This window comes from Spermophilus citellus, assembly GCF_964194105.1.
Source record: "Spermophilus citellus genome assembly, chromosome: 10".
NCBI classification, from domain to species: Eukaryota; Metazoa; Chordata; class Mammalia; order Rodentia; family Sciuridae; genus Spermophilus; species Spermophilus citellus.
In genome coordinates, this window is record NC_138197.1 from 123976707 (window position 1) to 123995265 (window position 18559).

General features: G+C 44.5%; 1 protein-coding gene across 6 annotated transcripts in view; it reads right to left on the reverse strand.

The window, feature by feature from the left end:
* LARGE1 (LARGE xylosyl- and glucuronyltransferase 1) overlaps positions 1 to 18559 on the reverse strand; it is a 490254-nt gene that overhangs the window by 199694 nt on the left and 272001 nt on the right. For all 6 annotated transcript variants that reach the window (XM_081309721.1, XM_081309722.1, XM_081309720.1 and 3 more), the window contains one exon: positions 5105 to 5276. In XM_081309721.1, the coding sequence (XP_081165847.1) occupies positions 5105 to 5276 (172 nt within the window). The remainder of the gene's footprint in view (positions 1 to 5104; positions 5277 to 18559) is intronic.

Sequence of the window (18559 nt, forward strand, 5' to 3'; positions counted from 1 at the left end):
CTCTTGGGGCCCACAGTGATTTCACACGCAGAATTCTGGGAAGTCACATGCAGGGCAGGATGCAGGCGCCTGTACATTTCTGTGCCTCTGATTCTGTCTCCGTCTTCTGAATGCCTGCATCACGTTGGGTCTGACCTCTACAAACTGGTTTACACAGTCACCCAGGGCTCCCCCTTTTGTCTCTCCAAAGACATTCTTGGCCACAGCCACATGATGCTTCTCCTTACTCTCTTCTCAGGAGTGTGGGGCGCTGGGTGAAGAGAACTGGATTTGGGTTATTTACTCCTTGAGACCTTTGAGGCTCTAGAGAAGCTGAAGCATCTGTTCCCAAACTTTTCAAGAGGGAACGTGAACAATGCCGGCTCCACGCTGGGCTGCGCGGGTTATTTGAGTTTACTCACAAGGCGCTTAACCAAGCGGCTGGTGTGGAGGAAGAGCTCAGCCCAGGAGCTGTGATTAGCCATGGTTCGCCTGGCAGGCCCTTGAAAGATGCCCAATGGCACTCCTGTGGCATACGAAGGTAAGCTGAGTAGTGACTCAACCTGCTTCAAGGCCAGAACTATACACCATGGCAAGATGCCCTCTTCAAGTCAGGCGTGTGCCCTTAGGGATGACAACACCATCTTTAATGCCCAGCAAGGCTCTCCTCCAACAGCTTCTCATCACAGTCTCCACAACTTCCTCCCTGGACTGCTACAATCACATACGGCTTCTGATTCTGTGTGCAGTTAACTAAGGCACTCCAGGGTCTTGGTGGCTCAGGATCACCAGTCACACCTGATCTATGTGCAGACCCTGCCTCCCAGGGTGGTGGGCATCCCCTTCTCCACCCCAGCAGGGATCCAGGAGAGGGGACACAAGGCAGTGGACACAGCATGGACTCTGGAGTCAAAGGGCTTGCGGTCAGCTTTGCTTTGATGTGTGAAAGCTCTTTGAGCAGGGACAGCAATTTAATCTCCCTCAGGCTCAGTTTATTTAACTTTCAAATGTACAAAGCTTCTAGTCAGTGCCCGAACAGAAGAAGTACTTGATAAAGAATAGTTACCTTCCCTTTGCTTTGCAAATATAACTTACCGGCCTGCCTCCCTACCTCTCTATGGAGATATCCAATGCAGGACCTCAAACTTAATAAGCCTCACAAGCTCCGGAGTTGCCATGACCTCCCCTTGAAGTCCTCTCTGGCTCACCAGTGCCACTGCACCCACCCAGCCACCCTAGGGGTCATCCTCCACCCTCCTCTCCCCTGGTGACTTGGCCTTCAACACCTACCCTAATGAGATGACTTCCACCTCGGCCTGAGCCCAGGGCATCTCCCACCTGGAGGACTGGAATTATATGGTGTCCTCATGTCCTTCTGTCCTAACAAGGGCGGCCAGAACCACCCATTATAAACACAGCAGGTTAAGTCTTGCCTCTGCTGGGCCCCCTAGGTGCCTAACAGGAGAGTCAGCATCCCCTCTGGATCCAGGTTCTTGTGATGTGACTTTGTCAACCCCAGCCATCTCCTGGGCTCCTTCTGCTATGTTTGGACATCTGTCCCATCCCTCTAACACACCAACTCACAGCAAAGTTGATGTTCCTGTCCTAAGGCCTCAGACACTCCTCCCCGTCCCCTGGCACAGCAGGGTTACTGCTTCTCTAAACTTCATTGCTTAAATGTCACCTTTCTTTTGAGATCTTGCATTAATACCTTATTTGAATATTTAAACAATATAAACCACACACACACACACACACACACAGAGGCATCCATTCATTTATTACCATCTAAGATTTATGCATATTATTTATTTTCTGTCTTCCTCCACCCAAATTTAAATTCTCAGCAGTAGGGCTTGGGTTTTTTTTTTTTTTTTCAACATTCCCAACTCAACTTTCAGAAAACTAACCAACCACTAGAGGAGCTCAGGAAATACAACTGAGTGGGTGACTCTGGATTCTAGCCACTAGTGATATTTCTGGTTCTGTTACTTTGGGTATGAAGAACCCCTAGTGGCTGCACAGGCTGGCGAGGGGTACAGACCACTGGTGTGGAAGGTAGGCATTTGCCACTGAGGTGAACTCAGGCCCATGGTGCACATGGATGCCTCCAAGAGCCACTGGGGGGCTCCCTGCAGCAGGTGGTGAGGATGAGTCTGTGTCCTTAACAACAGGCTTCTTAGTAGAAGCTGACGTGATGTAGCCAGGTTTTGGGGTTTCCACAGCACTAGGGAGGGACCAAGCCTGTGTATGACCTGTACACAAGTGCCACGGCAGCCCCAGACAATGTACCAGACACAAATGACCAATGGCAAATGGCACCACTGTCAATCAAAATGTTCACAACAAAAGATGTCAAGTAGTAGTGCCTTCATGAGAGCGGCGTTCTCTCTCTCGGGCCAGAACATTTATGCGTCTGTCCTAAAAGGCTTCTCCCTGTTCTATGACCTGGCTTCTAATAGATATCATTAAGGAAAAATAAGTCCACTAAAAAGAAAATACCGAAGTCCTGATACGTGGAGCAGGGGGAAGGGCTTTCCTATTTTCTCTTTACCTCTGCATTTTCTTACGCTCACTAGGATGGGCACGGGAGGACCACAGTAGACGTTCTCTACTCCTCGGCAGGTGTTTATGATGTAACACCATCTGCCCCATCTGGGAGCTCCCTGAAGGCTGGTGCCACATTTACACAGTTTGAGGGCCTGATAAATGTTAGAAATGGACAAATCAAAGAATGAACAGGTAGAAGACAGTCCAATAACTCAGCTCTGGTATTCAAAGTTCCCCTGGTCCTGTCCTGACCTTGGTCCACATACTCTGTTCAGCCCCAGGAACCGCCTGGAACCTCAGAGTCCTCCAAATCTGCAGCTCCAGGGGCAGAAAGAGTCCAAATGGTTTCCTTCCCTTCCGCAGGTGATGCCCAGTGATTAGAACCATGATTATTCATGCTGTTGCTGTTGCCCACACAATCCTGCTAGCACGACAGCCAGTTCTGGCTGCAACAGAATAAAAGAGATTTCCCGGCCAGAGCACTGCAACTTCTGACCACTTGTCCTACTGATTTTGCTGAGTTGCACTTATCCAAGGGATACTCGGTGCTGTAGATGTTGGTTATGGGCTGAGTTTCCAGGGAAGCAGATTGAGACAGAAATCAGCACATGAACATTTAATCAGGGAGAACTCTAGGGAACAGCAGGTCTGAATGAGCAGGACTGGACTGAGGAGACTTCAGACTGTGAGGCAGTCTCCAGGGATACAGCAACTGATCAGGTAGGATCTTATGGCTCTTGAGTCAATGCATGACATGGTGCATCCCGGCAGGGGGCATGGTTCCAGGCACAGTCACTCTCTTCATCAGAGCCCATCCCCAAAGAGGGCTGATGCCTGTAGCCCTTCCTCTATAGCCAGAGAGAAATCCCAGGTGCTGGAGAAGTGAGTCCTCTCTTCTCAAAGGGGAACTTGGGCATCTATTGCTCTTTCCCAATAAAACAGTGCACAATTACCGCACCCTGTGATGCGTCCCATCCGACTGCTCTGCCCCTCTCCAGGACAGGTGACAACTCTCACTGTCCCGTCATCACTCCTCATTTCATGATTTAGGTACACAGCCTGACACCCAGTAGGAATGCAATAAACATTGTAGAATATATGCATCACTGAACACTGAACATCAGCATAAAAACATGGATAAAATACAGTGCAATTAAAGAAAAACTGTCCCCAATGAGTTCTGTGTGATCAGAAAGAGAAACAGCAGAAGCAACAGAGAGAAGGCAAGGCACACGTATTTCTGATCTCAATTCTGGGCAAAACCCTGAGTCCCTCCAAACTTCAGGGGCTTGACTTAGGAAATAAAAGGGTAGGTCCCACCCAACATTTTATGCAGAAGAGATTAGACAGGGGAGACTCACTGGCTTCCCAGTTTTGTTAAAGGATGTCTCCCTAATGCCATTATTGACCCAGATAAGAAATATTAATTTTGATCCTGATAAGGGATAGAGTTGGGGGGAGGACATGTCAACCTTGTGATTTGCTGAACACTTTCCTCAATTAGCCCAGAGCCATGATCCTCCCATAAGGAAGGGGACAGTGACCACTAGGCAAGGAATTTACCCTGCCCATGAATGGAAACAGAAACCAACAGGGTTTATGGAAATGATTTGTTGAAAATCAGTAAGGAGGATTTCACCCTCTTAGAATAAAGAAGTAAGAGAAGACACAGAGAGATTTTAGGCAGAGGGTAGTGTGCAATTTGACAAAGAAAAAGATAAGAAATATATAATGATCTCACTAACAAACTGCTCTCTCATTGCATTTGCCCAATATAGAGAGGAACCTCAAAAATACAATACAGAGGAGAGGGGTATTAAAACAGCCCTAAACTCATGCTAACCTGTCACTTCTCTCATAGGCCCCACCAGAGTCAAATATAACTACTGAGTTTAAAATTGCCCATCAGAAGGGCTCCTGTACCTTGAGATACTGACAAAGGCAACAATAAGAGCTAAGAAGAAGATTACCAGATGAGAAGAGAGGACTTTGAAAACCAAACAAACATACCTCAAAATAATAAGCCATGATGCTAAGGAAAGCAAAAGCCAGAAGAACATTTCAAACACTCTCTAATCAATACCCGTTTCTACTACCTCAAAAGCTTTCTTGGCAATCAAAGAATTATTTGATAAAAAGAGAAAACTAATAAATGCATGTTTCTGCACAAGTATGTCAACACTCAATTACTGCATACAAAATATACACATTTGATATTTAATGGTTACAAAGTATCCCAAATTGGTTTCTTCCTATGAACACAGATCTTGTGGCTCAGTGGGTAGAGCACTTGCCTAACGTGTGAGGCACTGGGTTCAATTCTCTGCACCACAACTAAATAAATAAAATAAAGAAAGAAATGGAAATTCCAGTTTTACTCTAGCATATATCGAATCGAAGTAGAATTGTAACATAACTGTATTTGTAATTTCTTATTGACTTGAATAGCACAACCTATCAGAGTTAAACTCATCTCCTTAAAAAAATATAATCTCCATGGTTGACATGTCCACACCTACAAGGATACCAAAAAGAAATGAGCCACAAATACTAGAAAGAAATGAGCCACAATTACCTTTGAACTTGTGGAACACAGCCCAGAGCTCTGCGATGTCGGTTGCAAAGGTGATATCTGTGTCGAGGACAATGACTCTCTCCAGGTTGGCAGGAAGAGTTTTGGTCAGGACGAGCTTCATCAGGCCATAAATCCCAGAGTAATGTTTGTTGGGGATCCAAGAAACTTCAGACTGGACAGGATAAGGCACAGAGGGAGTTGGAGAAGGGGAAAAAAGTCACTATATTAATTCTTTGCTTAAAACATTACAAATGGTGCCTGAGACACATAAAGCACTGAGTTTAGCTCCCCTCTCCTAGAGGACCCGTGCTCCCTTGAGGGGGCTCTCCTGTTTTTCCTCTTCTAATCAACTTTGCTACCACTTTACTATGCTAAGAGCACAATGCAACCAGTGCTAACAAAATCTTTGATTATAAGAACATGATAAAAGAAAGGAACTTGACTTATTTTCCCCCCAGTACTGAGGATGGAACCCAGGGGTGCTCTACGATTGAGCCACATCCCCAGCCCTTTTTAATTTTTATTTTGAGACAGAATCTCTTTAAACTGCCTAGGCTGGTCTTAAACTTATCCTTCTGCCAGCCTCCAGAACAGCTGGGATTCGAGGTATGTGACACCAGGCCAGAAGTGGGGTTGGGGGGTATTCAATGCAAATTTGTTGAAAAAGTGAATGAATATTTTCTTAGAGTTCTGTTCATGTAATTTACATTTGGCACCAGTTTCAGGAAAGAAATCTGAATCTAGTGAGAGGAAAAGCAATAGTTATGAAATAATTATTACATAAAAATCCCATGTTGAAGTTTTTTAGAATATAATTTTGGCTATTAGAGAAATTATATAGGCTCATTGGAGAAAAGAAAGATAGGCAAAAAGAAAACAAAAAGGAACAAAAACCGAATCATACTTCTGCAACCAGTACCAAATTGTTCCAAGGCAGGTACGTGTGTGTGTGTTGTTTTTTATTTCTTTTTTTTTAAGTCATTTTTCAAACCTGCGTTATAAACATCACTACTTACTGGCATTTTAAAGCTATGCTTAGCTATATTTTTTAAGCTGTAATTGAATAGGTTAGTACTGGTGCCTTCTTGATGTTCTCAAATAAATGCCCACGGAGGGCTGGGGCATCATCTATGGACAGTCCTCACCTAACAGCAACAAAGCTTCCATATACAGGGACAGCAATGAACAACCCAGGGGGTGCTGATATTGCAGCCTTCATAGGACACGGGAACCATCCGTGCCCCACAGGTGAACAGAGTCATCAGCCAGGCACACACACCTCTTGGTGCCACTTTGTGATAACAGCTTTCCTATGTGCAGGTTCTGCTGTGAAGGTTATTATGCACAGGGGTGCCATCCCAGCTGTGAAGGGGAGTTTCCACTGGAGTTAGTTAGAGAGCACTCTCAAGAGGTAACTTGTGATAAAACCCCTTTATTGGGAAATGGGATCATCATTAGTATCCTACAAAATACTCTTTTGTCCTTTAACTCCATTTAGAAGACACCGTTCTTTAAGAAAAAAGAATAAAAAATCAAATTTTAAAATGAAAAACCAAAGTTCTATTCTCAAAGACGTTTGTTACCATGCTATAAAGTAAAGAAATAGCAACCATCCAAATGTCCCCAAATTGAGCAGTTAACTAAAACATGATACACTTTTGATTGATAGCATACTATCCAGCAGCTTGAAACAATGTAGATTAAGATGTAACGAAATGAAATTGGCTTTGATGGTTAAGAACAAACAAAAAAAGCAAGCTTTAAAACGACTTTTGCTTAAAACCCACTATGAGTTCTCAAATGGCACGGAAATACATCCTCTGAAATTTATGCAGAGAAAGAAGAAATGGAAACAGGACATGAACTTCTTCAGAGGGATCATTTGGGGGCATTTTTCTGTGTCTATATACCTACATGCCTACACTATATGCTTGATGAAAAACAAAAGGGGGTGAAGGGATTTAAGCTCCTGGCATGGGAAAGACTCTCAGCAATGCTGACTGGGCCCCTCATTCAAGTACAATGACATCTCTTGAATGGCTTCCTATTGAGGGTGGTGTCTGGTGTGAAGAACACTTGGGTTCTAGAGCTAGGTGCACCTGGACTTGGACTCCAGTACCAACAATCACCATGTGTGCTTGGACAAGTCTGCTTAGTCTCGGCTGCCATTGGTAAAAGGCAGATCCTGTAAGAGTGTACTTCTTCACATCTGTGAGGGTGTAAATAGATAGCCCACCCAAACTGGGAAGTCTAAGGACAATTTAATAATAGACGGAATCTGGGGCTGGGATTGTGGCTAAGTTGTAGAGTGCCCACCTACCATGTGTGAGGCACTGGGTTCGATCCTCAGCACCACAGAAAAATAAATACAATAAAAGTGTTGTGTCCATCTACAACTAAATAATAATAATAATAATAATAATAATAATAATAATAATAGACTCTATACTGCAGTGCATGCAGAATTAGAGACAGAACTGATACTTGGGAAGGGAGGTGCCACCCCAGCAGACAAGGCCAAGACAGCAGTTGGTGAAATCCAGAAAGGGCAGCCCCATGAGCAAGGCCACCTGCAGGAACAGCAGCCTTCACTGGAGGCCTCTCTGTGGCAGCCCACAGGACAAGAATTGGGACACCTGTCTCACCCTCACTCTCCCCAGGTCCCCTATCTCCTAGTAGGTGCCTCTCTGCCAATCCAGATGGGGACTAGAAGGGAAGTGGTGTTGCCCTTCTGTGTCAGTCTCAGGGGGCCCAAAGAGGGCAGCGGAGGCCTAGGGAGGACCTGGATGGACAAACCTGTCATAACCAACAGTCCTGCTGCTAATTCAGGTACAGAAACTAAACAGCAAGGTCAAGAACGAAGCACAGGGAGGGCCTTACATATTAACAGGCACAAAATCCACACCTGAAATCAATCAATGGCACAGGAGGCTGAGCCATGTGTCCACCTCCCACAGCAGGCGAGCCACAAGCTATAGTTAGTATCTGCCAGGAGGTGGTTGTGCTCTTTCCCCAAACCACATTACCCTTCTTTGGGAGATGGCTTCCTGACTAGCCATCACCTTAAGATCTGAGAACTTGGTGAGCAATTCCCTCCAGTGTGCTTTATAAAACTCTTCCTCATGAAAGCGCTGGCCTGTGGAACTCAGCTCGTTTCCTTCCCTCCTCTGGGAATCTGCCTGAACTGAAGCCTGGCAATCAGTGGTCTATGCTGCAGAGCCGTGCTATTTAATCAGACCTTTGATTAACTTATTCATCTATTTTGGTTGCCATCAAAGCAGGAGAGCTGGGTGCACACTGAACACCACCGTGCTGGGTTAAGCCATCTAATTAGATGGCCCTGACTCTCAGCTTTATTTTTAACACACATGTGAGACACTCGGATGCATCACCAAACAGTAAGACTACAGGAATAAATTAATCTCAACATGAGCCCAGGCCCAAATGTCCCCCCAAGTCCCCAACTTAATACATAATCAATTAAGTCCAAGTGTTCAATTAGAGATAAAGGAAGCATTAGAATGAGTTTGTGCTCACAAAGAAAGCCCCAGGAAAGGCAAGAAAAGTAAAGAATCTTTGGGGTGAGGGAAAACTTCTGATAGAAAGCAGCACATCAATAATAGATTACTCATCCTCTTAAGTAGCACGGCTGCTACCATGCTCCTCCCCCACCTCCTCCACATGCTGCTCTTCCTTCAAGTCTCAATGCGGCAGCCACCATCTTCCAGTCACCACGTCCCCGCTGTCTCAGTCTGCACTGACCTCTCCCTCCCCTGCACACAGCCTGCTCTCATGCTGGGTTTAATTTCCCATGTCTCTCTCTTGCATTTGACTGGAACTCCTTGAGAATTTCATTCATGACCCTGGCAAATATCCAACACAATAATTACCCAAGAACAGTTTGATGAATATGCATAATTACAGGGTCCACCAGGCCTAGGTTCAAATCCTACCTTTGGCACTATCCTCAACTAGGAGCGGAAGTGTCCATACATGCAGAAGTCCAGGTTCAGTACACACAGCGGAACAGCTTGTTTGTTGAGCCCCAAAGCCTGGCCTTTGGAAGTGGTTCCACTTCTAATAAGTTGTGTGACCTCAGGAAAGCCACATGACCTTTAAGAGCCTTACATTTTCTCATGGCAAAATGGGACTTTTGATATTGACTTTCCAACACAGCTGGGGGACTGCAAAGCATCCAGTTTATGTGGGCACTCAGCCTCCACAAAGCCACTTCTATTCCCCAGTGTGTGGCTGTCGGTGCAATCAGGGCTCAGTGATCCAGGTTATGAGCTTGATAAAAGCAAAAAACTACACTATGGAAGACAGGAAAGAGGAAACAGCACGGGAGTACCTGGCTCATCACCCTTTCCTTATGTTTCTATATAAAACGTTAACAAAGTTACAAACCAAAATCTGCTGGAAAATACAAAACCCCTCAAGTGGATCTTCAAGTCAGACAGCACATCCTTGGTTTCAGGAGGAAAGTGGGTAGGAATGGTCACCCAAGTGACCTTTCTGGGCAGTAGTACCTTGGTGCAATCACACTGTGTTCGATTTTCCTCCTACCTGGCAACAGTTCTAATCCAACCAGGGCCATTAAGGGGGTCGGTGGAAAGAAGAGCATCCTGATCAGAGGAAAGGTGGGGAAACCTGGCGGGTCCCATGCTAGTCCACCCAAGAGCATCCCTTGGGGATGGTGGAACAGCCTCCTGTCATGCTCTCCATCATTATAAATATGCCCAAGGGTTTGTGTAATTAAAAAGATAAAAAAATGAAAGTTAGGGTCATTTTAATGGATAGACTATTATCTTTGCAATGGCTCTTAATAATTCTAAGCAGCATGCTTGAAGCTTTAATTAGGAAAAATGCAATTGTGCTCAAGATCCCCGCCTACTCCACCTACGTGAAGGTACTCATCCGGAGTGTGAACGCCATGAGCAGCCCAGGTTGGTAGACTTTTGTGTAAAGTAGGGGTCAGGGGGCTCTCAATGGGAACTCCCCTTCCTGAATGAAGCTAACGGTCATTCCGAGTGCCTCAGGTAGAGTTCCTACGAAGCACTGCAAGTGATTTCAGGGTAGATATGAGGCTAGGTGATCCCCAGAAAAGTGACTTAGAAGACCTGACCAGAGAAGGGACATAGCATGGGGGCAAAGGGTTGGGCGGAAGATACATCTCCAAAGCTTCCTCACAAAGGAGGGGATAGCGCTGAGGTTGTGGTAGAGCACCTGCCTAGCATGTGTGAGGCCCTGGGTTCAATTTTCAGCAGGAAAAGGAAACAACGGTACAGTGTCTATCTATAACTAAGAAAATTAAACAAACAAACAAACATAGGGGATGAAGGACAGCAATGGCCCAAAGGTGATGCCAAGCTTTTGATATACAAGGGAAAGACAGGCAAAGGGGCTGGTGGGCTCAGGGAACGATGCCCGACTCTCCTTGAAGACTCAGGTTTTCAAGAGGCACTGGGCTGCCTTGGTAATATAATAGAAAATAAGACTCCCATTTTTTTGGGATTTTTTTGGTACCAGGGATTGAACTCAGGGGCATTCAATCACTGAGTCACATCCCCATCCGCGCCCCCGCCTTTTTGCATTTTATTTAGAAACAGGGTCTCGCTGAGTTGCTTAGGGCCCTGATAAGTTGCTGAGGCTGGCTTTGAACCTGCAATCCTCCTGCCTCAACCTCCCGAGCTGCTGGGATTACAGGCATGTGCCAATGTGCCCGGCAAAACTCCAGCATTGCAGTAAGAGCTTTATATATGATGTCTTGTGGAAAGCCTCAGAGCCCTACTGGTGCCCAGGTACCCAAAGTAGAGGGGATGTAGGCCGAGTCCCTTCCCATACTGTAATCTCAGTCCCCAGCCTCAGACATACTACTTTAAGTGAATGGTTTTCTCTTCCCCTTCTTTCAGGTGCCCTAACCGACTCAAGTGGGCTTTTCACTCCTCTGGATTCCTGCAAGGGCAGAAGTGAGTCTCTTAAAAAAAAAAAAAAAAAGTCCTGATTCACCAAGCAGCAGTTTTTTGAGGCAGTTAGGTACTAGCACCTTAGAGTTGGACATTCCTAGCTTTTAACCTCTCAGGGCCTGAATTTTCTCATCTGTAAAATGGGAATAATATCCTGTTTCTCTCTAGGGAGTTCCTGTGTTTGTCATGGAAGCGTTCTCCTATCTTACTAGAAAGATTTATGGCTCAAAATAGATTCCTTACCCATATCAACATTTTCTGTGAATTACAAATCACCTTGACACATTTTCAAAAATTTAAAAATGCAGTCACAGTGGCTGCAAAATGCTTGAGAAGTCATTTGCCTTTTGTGTTGTGGATGGTCATCTCGGCAACCAAGGAAGTTTAGAACAGCAATGAGGAGGACCTGAGGGCAGGGTGTCCTGTGGTGGGGCAGGGGCTTCAGGAGGATCATGACATAAAACCAGCCAGCTGGACTCCAAGGCTACCGCCACCACCACAGACAGACATTCAGGTTCGTCTGTCTCAGACTCAGTCTCCTCACTCTTAAAACAGCGAAAATAGAAACTATGCTGTGTGTGAGCTTCAGAGAAGCATGCAATGATGTAGGAGCACAGAGTCCCCGGGAAGCCATGTGACACGATGCAGGCTCAGCATTAGCTTTCAGGATGGTCACCCAACACACACTCTAGACTCTGCCTGGGCTTCAATCCTGGCTCCAACATTGGGAAGCTGGATACGTTGGGCAAGCAGCTAAAGCTCTATGCACCTCAGTCTTTTCATCTGTCAAATGAGACCAGCACACACCCTATAGGATTAGGAGCATGCCCGGGCTATGTGTGAGCACCGGCAACTGGTAATTAGGGACACTGCCACTAACAGAAGGTACAACAGCAGAAAAGACAAGATTCAAAACTACTAGGTAAAGCCACCACATTTGTGACCAGCAAAGAGAAACGTGTTCAGTCAATTGAGAGCATTTAGATAAGCGCTTATGGGAGATTTAATGTGGACCAGGAGGGTCAAGGGGCCAGGCCCCATGATGAAGAAGATATGCTCGGTGCTCTCAAGGGGTAGCGGCCCACTGCATGTTCACTTCTCATCACTGCATAAAGAGTCATCTCAAACCGCAGCCACTTCAAACAGCAACAGTACTTATTTTACAAAATTTCTGCATGTCAGAAATTTGGGGGCATGAGTTGGGTGGATTTCTCAAGAGCTGTAGGCATCTGAATTCGAACTCTGAGCTGCTGGATCTGCCCCCTCAACATGGCGGGCGGTTGCTGCTGCCTGTCAATAGGAAGCCTCAGGTCCTCACCACCTGGTCTACCCCAGAGGGCCATGGGAGTGTGCAGCCCGTGAACTGCCTTCCCTACAGTGAGCGGCCCAGGACAGAACCAGGTGGAAGCTGGCATGTCTAATATGCCCTGGCCTCAGAATGGACACGTGTCATTTCTGTACTCTTTTTTGGTCACATAGGTCAGACCATGGACTATGGGAAGGGACTCAACCAGGGTGCGAATATAAGGAAATGCAGATGGCTGGGAACCATCTCAGAAACCAGTCACCACACCTGTAATTACAAAACAGAATGAATGGGATTGTGACGAATTCCAAGTCCGTGTAGCCACAGTCTAGCAGGAGGATAATTAAAGAGGAGTGGCGGGAATGGAGAAAGGATGAAGCAGGTGGAGATTTCTGGGAGACAGGAACCTTAAATTTTGTCTTGAAGAATGAGATAAAAGTGCAATTTCTCAAATATTGGAAGGGAAGGATGACCAGTGAAGTACTAGCATTAAGAAAGGCACAGAGGGAAGTACAACCAACCAGGTGTGTGCCTGCACTCGTGAGCACAAACCAACTAACTATGCTCAGTTGCCCTTGATGGGATGTGGAGCTGGATGTGATGGAGAAATATACAGAAAGGCAGGGAAGAGCTGAATTTTGAAGAGTCCTGCACACCACGCTAAAGAGCACTGGACAATATCCTAGAAAAGTAGAAAAAAACAAAAAAAGGTTTTCACTAGTAGACATATGACCTCATCTTGTTGTTGGAATAGACTCCAGTGACTTTTGGAGAAAAACGTAACTGCTGAGAGCTTCAGGACCTTGAGGCAAAGGTAGATTTCTGGGGTTAGACTCACAGGAGATGATTCAGCAAGTCTGGGGTAGGGCCCAGATATCTGTATTTTTAAACAGCGCCCATTGACTAAATTAAAGTGATTCTAAAGTCCTAGATGATCCTCTATAAGATGTTAAGTGAGAAGACAGAGAACAGTTTTTCTCAAGGTCTTCTGGGCTGAACAGGTGACACTGGATTAACAATCAATGCACCATTCAGACCAAGTCATAAGACAGCCCCCAGTCCATGTGTCTCACCTGAAATTGCCACTTTCTTGGAAGAACAGGGAGAGAAGACCTTTCTCAAAGATTAAGGAAAGACAGTGTTGATATAAGATCAGGAATTCCTTAGGCATCTCTGTGCCTTGCAGAAAATTTATGACTATGGAGCCAAAAACGTTCCCTGGCTGTAATTCTTTTTAAATCTAGATATCCTGTTTCAATAGAAATAGCTCTCCATCAGCGGACAAGAACACTCCTAGCAACCCGAGGAGAGCTGAAGTACATAGTTCATATCTTCCTACATCAGCCATTGGAGGAAAACTGCCTGAGAGCCTCAAAGCTGGTCATTGAAGGTGACAGCAATCTCCTGCAGGCATCAGTGAACATGTGTTTATTCAACATGGCCTCGCCTGACATGATTTGCTGGCTTTCCCCTGACATGCCCATTGTTCAGAAATCCACCCAGAAACCATCTTCTACAGACAGAAGTAATCTTAGAGGGATGAAGACACAGTGAGTCACAGGGAAGGTGATCATATCTCCTCCCACTGGAGGTGTCAAACCCCTCCCTTTCTCATCACCTGGCAAGCAACACCCTCTGTTTAGCCTTGTGGAGCTGGAGGGGATTGGCCACTGGAGCGTTTACGGATTGCCTGAACATCCCTCAGTGCTCTATGTTATGAAATGGAGCATTTCAACGCACTGGGAGTTCTGATTTGTGAACTGGACTGTTACAGTGGTTTAATTTCCTGAAATATAGCTGCCTTCACAACTAATAGATTTTTCAATGCACTGAGGAGAAAATTGCATTAGCTCCTGCGTAGCCTGGACTTAATATTTTTAGAAGCTGCAATTCTTCTTATTATAGTGCACAGTGTGTATTTATGTATGTGTACTTAGCACAGTGTCAGACACACCAAAGGTACTCAGTGAGGAGCTTTGAAAAAGTAAAACAATACAGTTACACAAACAATGTTCACTGAAAACTTTTCCTCCTGATTGCTACACACTGGTGAACCCAACTGGTTCATTCATTTATTCATCATTCATCTATTCATTCAATAAACACCTAAGTGACTTCTAACTTTGAGGCTCTGAGCCTCTGACTGCTTTGAGAAAGTAATGACATGGTTTGGAGGGATATAATAATATAATATGATAATTATATATATTGAAGACATAGTTTTTCTTGATGGGGGTTTGGAAGAGGAGCTGGGGATAAGATGGTGATATTCAGGTGGCTTGGGTGACACTCGTCTATTTCCAAGTTAGAGGGAACCAGTTCTGATCAGCATATCTCCAATCTTCATGTGTGTGTGTGTACCTGTGGATTAAAGTATCAGCCATGATCTGGGGACACAAGTGTGGTCTAGAGGAGATAAACTATTCAAGTCAGGGATCCCCTAATTCTAAGTCAGTCTTGTGTGTGTGTGTGTGTGTGTGTGTGTCTGTATATGTGCATGTGCATATATATGCATACATATTTTTACAGTTACACTCACCTGCTGCTCAAAGTGCTGAGAATGGAGATAATAAACATCAGGAAAAAAAATAAGCCTTGTTTCCCCACTGTTGAGAATTTACTCTATTGCATGCACTCTTAACGGGGGCAAAATCTGGTTCTCATGAGAAAAAAAAATATCAGAGCTATTTTATTCCAGTGGTTTGGTTATTAAAATCTCAGGACAGGAGCAACTGGGGCTAAATTAGGGAGTCAAATCTCCAAAGGTTTTTTGGGGATAGGGATGATGTTTTTTAAGAAGAATCTGAGAAACAGCTATATAGGCTGATATAACACCAAAGTAGCCATAAAACAGAGAAGTGTGCAAACACACACACATACACACACATACACACACACATTGAAACCTGATTCCAGAGGGCAGCATTACCATCTGCTGAGTCTCCTAGTTCTTCCTCCCTTCCTGAATTTAATTAGAAGGCAGCTTAAGCAGAAAGCACATTTCTCTGTCCTCTGGCTCATCATCGGAGAGCAGGGGGCTCCATCTCTCACTCTCGCCCCCACCCCGTTCTTCTTCCTTCTTTTCCACTCTCACCACCTACTTCACAGGGATCCATCTAAAGGGCAGCCACATAGGCTGCAATTAGACAGGCATCTGGCCGCTGTGCATAATGAGGCGCTTGGCTTTTCATCTGCAGAGGGCTCTGGAGCATTTTGTAGGTGAAGCCCTTGCTTGTGACCACCTCTGTTCTCAGCTTCAGAAATCCACCTTGTAGGTGAATTTAACTTTAAACACATGGGAAGGGTGACTCCCAAGTGGGTAAGGAGGTTTAGGGAGGATGAATCAGAGGTGTCAATTAATTTCTGGTTGGTTAAAAAGATAAATAAATAAAACTGTGGAACTCTCTTTAGGATTAGTGAAAGGATTCAGGAGAAACCTTGTTCATAGCAGTCTGAATTTCTTCCAGCTAACAGCCAAAATGACCCTTTTCACTGTTCAACCCTGAAAAGATGATGCCTTCATTCAGCTCTTGTAAAACATCTAACAAACATTAACCAAAGGTCTGATTGTAATTTCAAATATTTTAACCTTGACCTTGAAGCCTTGTTTGAGGCTGCATAGACTGTGGTGAGGTTGACATTCTCCCTCCACAACAGACCCTTGCCATTTTTATGATGGTTGTCAAGGAAACCAGATTGAGGATAGCCGTCTAACCTGTCTAGATGCAGAATTTACCATACATGAAAATGCAGAAGGGAAAAGAATGTCACCTTTGGAAAGTACTATAAGACAATGGCACGTGGATCAGGATAATTCCATTACATCTTTGCTTCCACTTGAAGACCTGGCTGCCTATCAACTAATTCTAAAAGTCACTATTTATCTATTTATTGTGTATGCCAAATTCTGTACTAGATATAGAAAACTGGAAGATGTTTATTTCTTTGGAGATCATAGGTAAAGAGCACAGAATATTATTTTACTGATGGTAAATTTATACTTGTTCAATACTCACTATGTAACAGCGACTACCCTAGAGCAATGTACAAATATCATCTTTTAATCCACACAATAATGCTAACAAGTAGATGCCAAGAAAATCCCAGAAATAAAAAGAATTATAGGAGTTGGGATTGGAAATCAAGTTTCTCTCATTCCAAAAATCTCCATCCTCCCAGAAATTGATTCTTCAAGTAAGATATTCTGACAATGATTAAGTAGTAAAAATAATGCACAAAATTCTTACTAAAATTCTTAGGATGGAAACGGGAAGTAAAATCAAAAAAGACAACAATGACCACTTTATGGAGCCCACACTTTAGCATAAGTGGATCCTCCAACATAGTTATGTTCAATACAGATAATTCCTTCTCATTATAGATGTCTCCCCCAGTCTCCATAGGACCGCATCTGACCAGTAACGATGTATTAGGAAAACTCTTAAAATCAAAACAAAAAGCAGACAAGGAAGCTTGAAAAAACATGTTCAGATCCTAAAAGGTTGTTGCAGTGGATTCAAAAACTTCTGTTGTTTACCACCTAACCACCATGTGGGGGGAATTGTAGTCTCGGATTCTTTGCTTTATACAAACAATGGTTAGTGTCTGAACAATGCCACTGCTGGCCTGGAGCAGTCCACTGGAGGTCTGCATTCTCTTCTCCAGCACACTGAAGGAGACCTGCTGCAGCCCCAGCCCAGCACTGACCACACACTCATATGGGCCCACTACTGGGCCTGCCCCAGAAAAACCAACCATCTACAGGGGGGAGGGGAGGCTGGCATTGTGGCTTGTTTGCATATGAGAAAGACCACCAAATTCCACATTGATGCTAATGTGGAATTGAGGGTAGCCTCAGCATCTTTTGGGGGGTGTTACTATACTACTAACACCTACCAGGTGATTCTTCTCTGCAATCAAGCCTGAGGTCCATAACAGTTGGAGAAATAAAGATAAACTAGGGAGAAGTCAAGATCCAAATTGATGGCTTCGCTCTGTAACTTCAGTTCTTATTTTGTTGTCTGCACGAACATTGAAAAGATCCCACACAGCATATTTTTAAAAATCCCTGGAAAATATTCACGCTGCATGGATCTGGAATCAACATATAGTAATGAAACGAGCAATGTCCTGAGAATTTGAAAACACAAGTCAGGTGCGGTCAACTCCCTTCTCTGATTCTCAGCTTCAGCATCTGAAAAACAGAGACAAAGCCACCTGCTTGCTCTGCACGCCCGAAACTGGCATGCTGTGCAGGGAAGTACGCAGCACAGTGCCCACCTGAATCGGCCATCACATGTTCCTAGTTAATCCTGAGTCTAGAGGGAAGGAATATTTCATTATGTGGCAGTGATGGAGCTCAAATCGCTGGTCCCTGACCACGTCTGTCTGGTTCTTCACAATGGCTGGTTTTGGAGGGTAGGGCTCACACATTATGTATGTATAATGTAAAGGCAAGAAGCACACTGTGGGACACGGTGTATGTTAAGCAACAACACCCTATTAATAATAACAGGGGATGAGAAGCGGGAGTTGCAGCGGAGCGATTATGCCTGTGAATAAGATGTTGATCACCACTTGCTATTTTCTCTTCCAAAGTATTATTTAGGCAGTAGCAAGTGGATTTAAAACCCACTGGGGGTTCTTGAATTCAGCCAGGCTGAGTGGTTAAATCCAATGAAAATATCCTAGTTAGATGATTTTTTTAGCCAAGGGAGTTGGGTATATAAAAAGAAATTTAACAGGTCAGTTTATGAAGATGTCCATCTTTGACAATAGGGATGATGATGATCACATTAATAATAATAAAAGTACAGGATGGCCTCACTTGCAATGCAATTTCCTGTCTGGCATTTCATTGGATTCTTGACATAATTCTACAAATTGGACAAGTAACGGATTCATTTTTCCTTTTAACATGTAGGAAAGTAAGGCTTTAAAAAAGTTGTCTTTGTCCAAAATGGCACAACTAGTAACTGGCAGAGTTAAAACTCACCCCCCCCCCCACCGTCTGACCTTCAGGAAAGCCACGGTCACAAGTCTAAAGTCATGCTTCATCATGAGAAACAAGTAGAAACAACAGGCTTTGAGGGGGCCTTCCCCACATTTTGATACATAAACACATCTTTGTCCCAAACCAAGTTGATGACATGGCATAACCAGGGATGAAAGCCTGGAATGTTT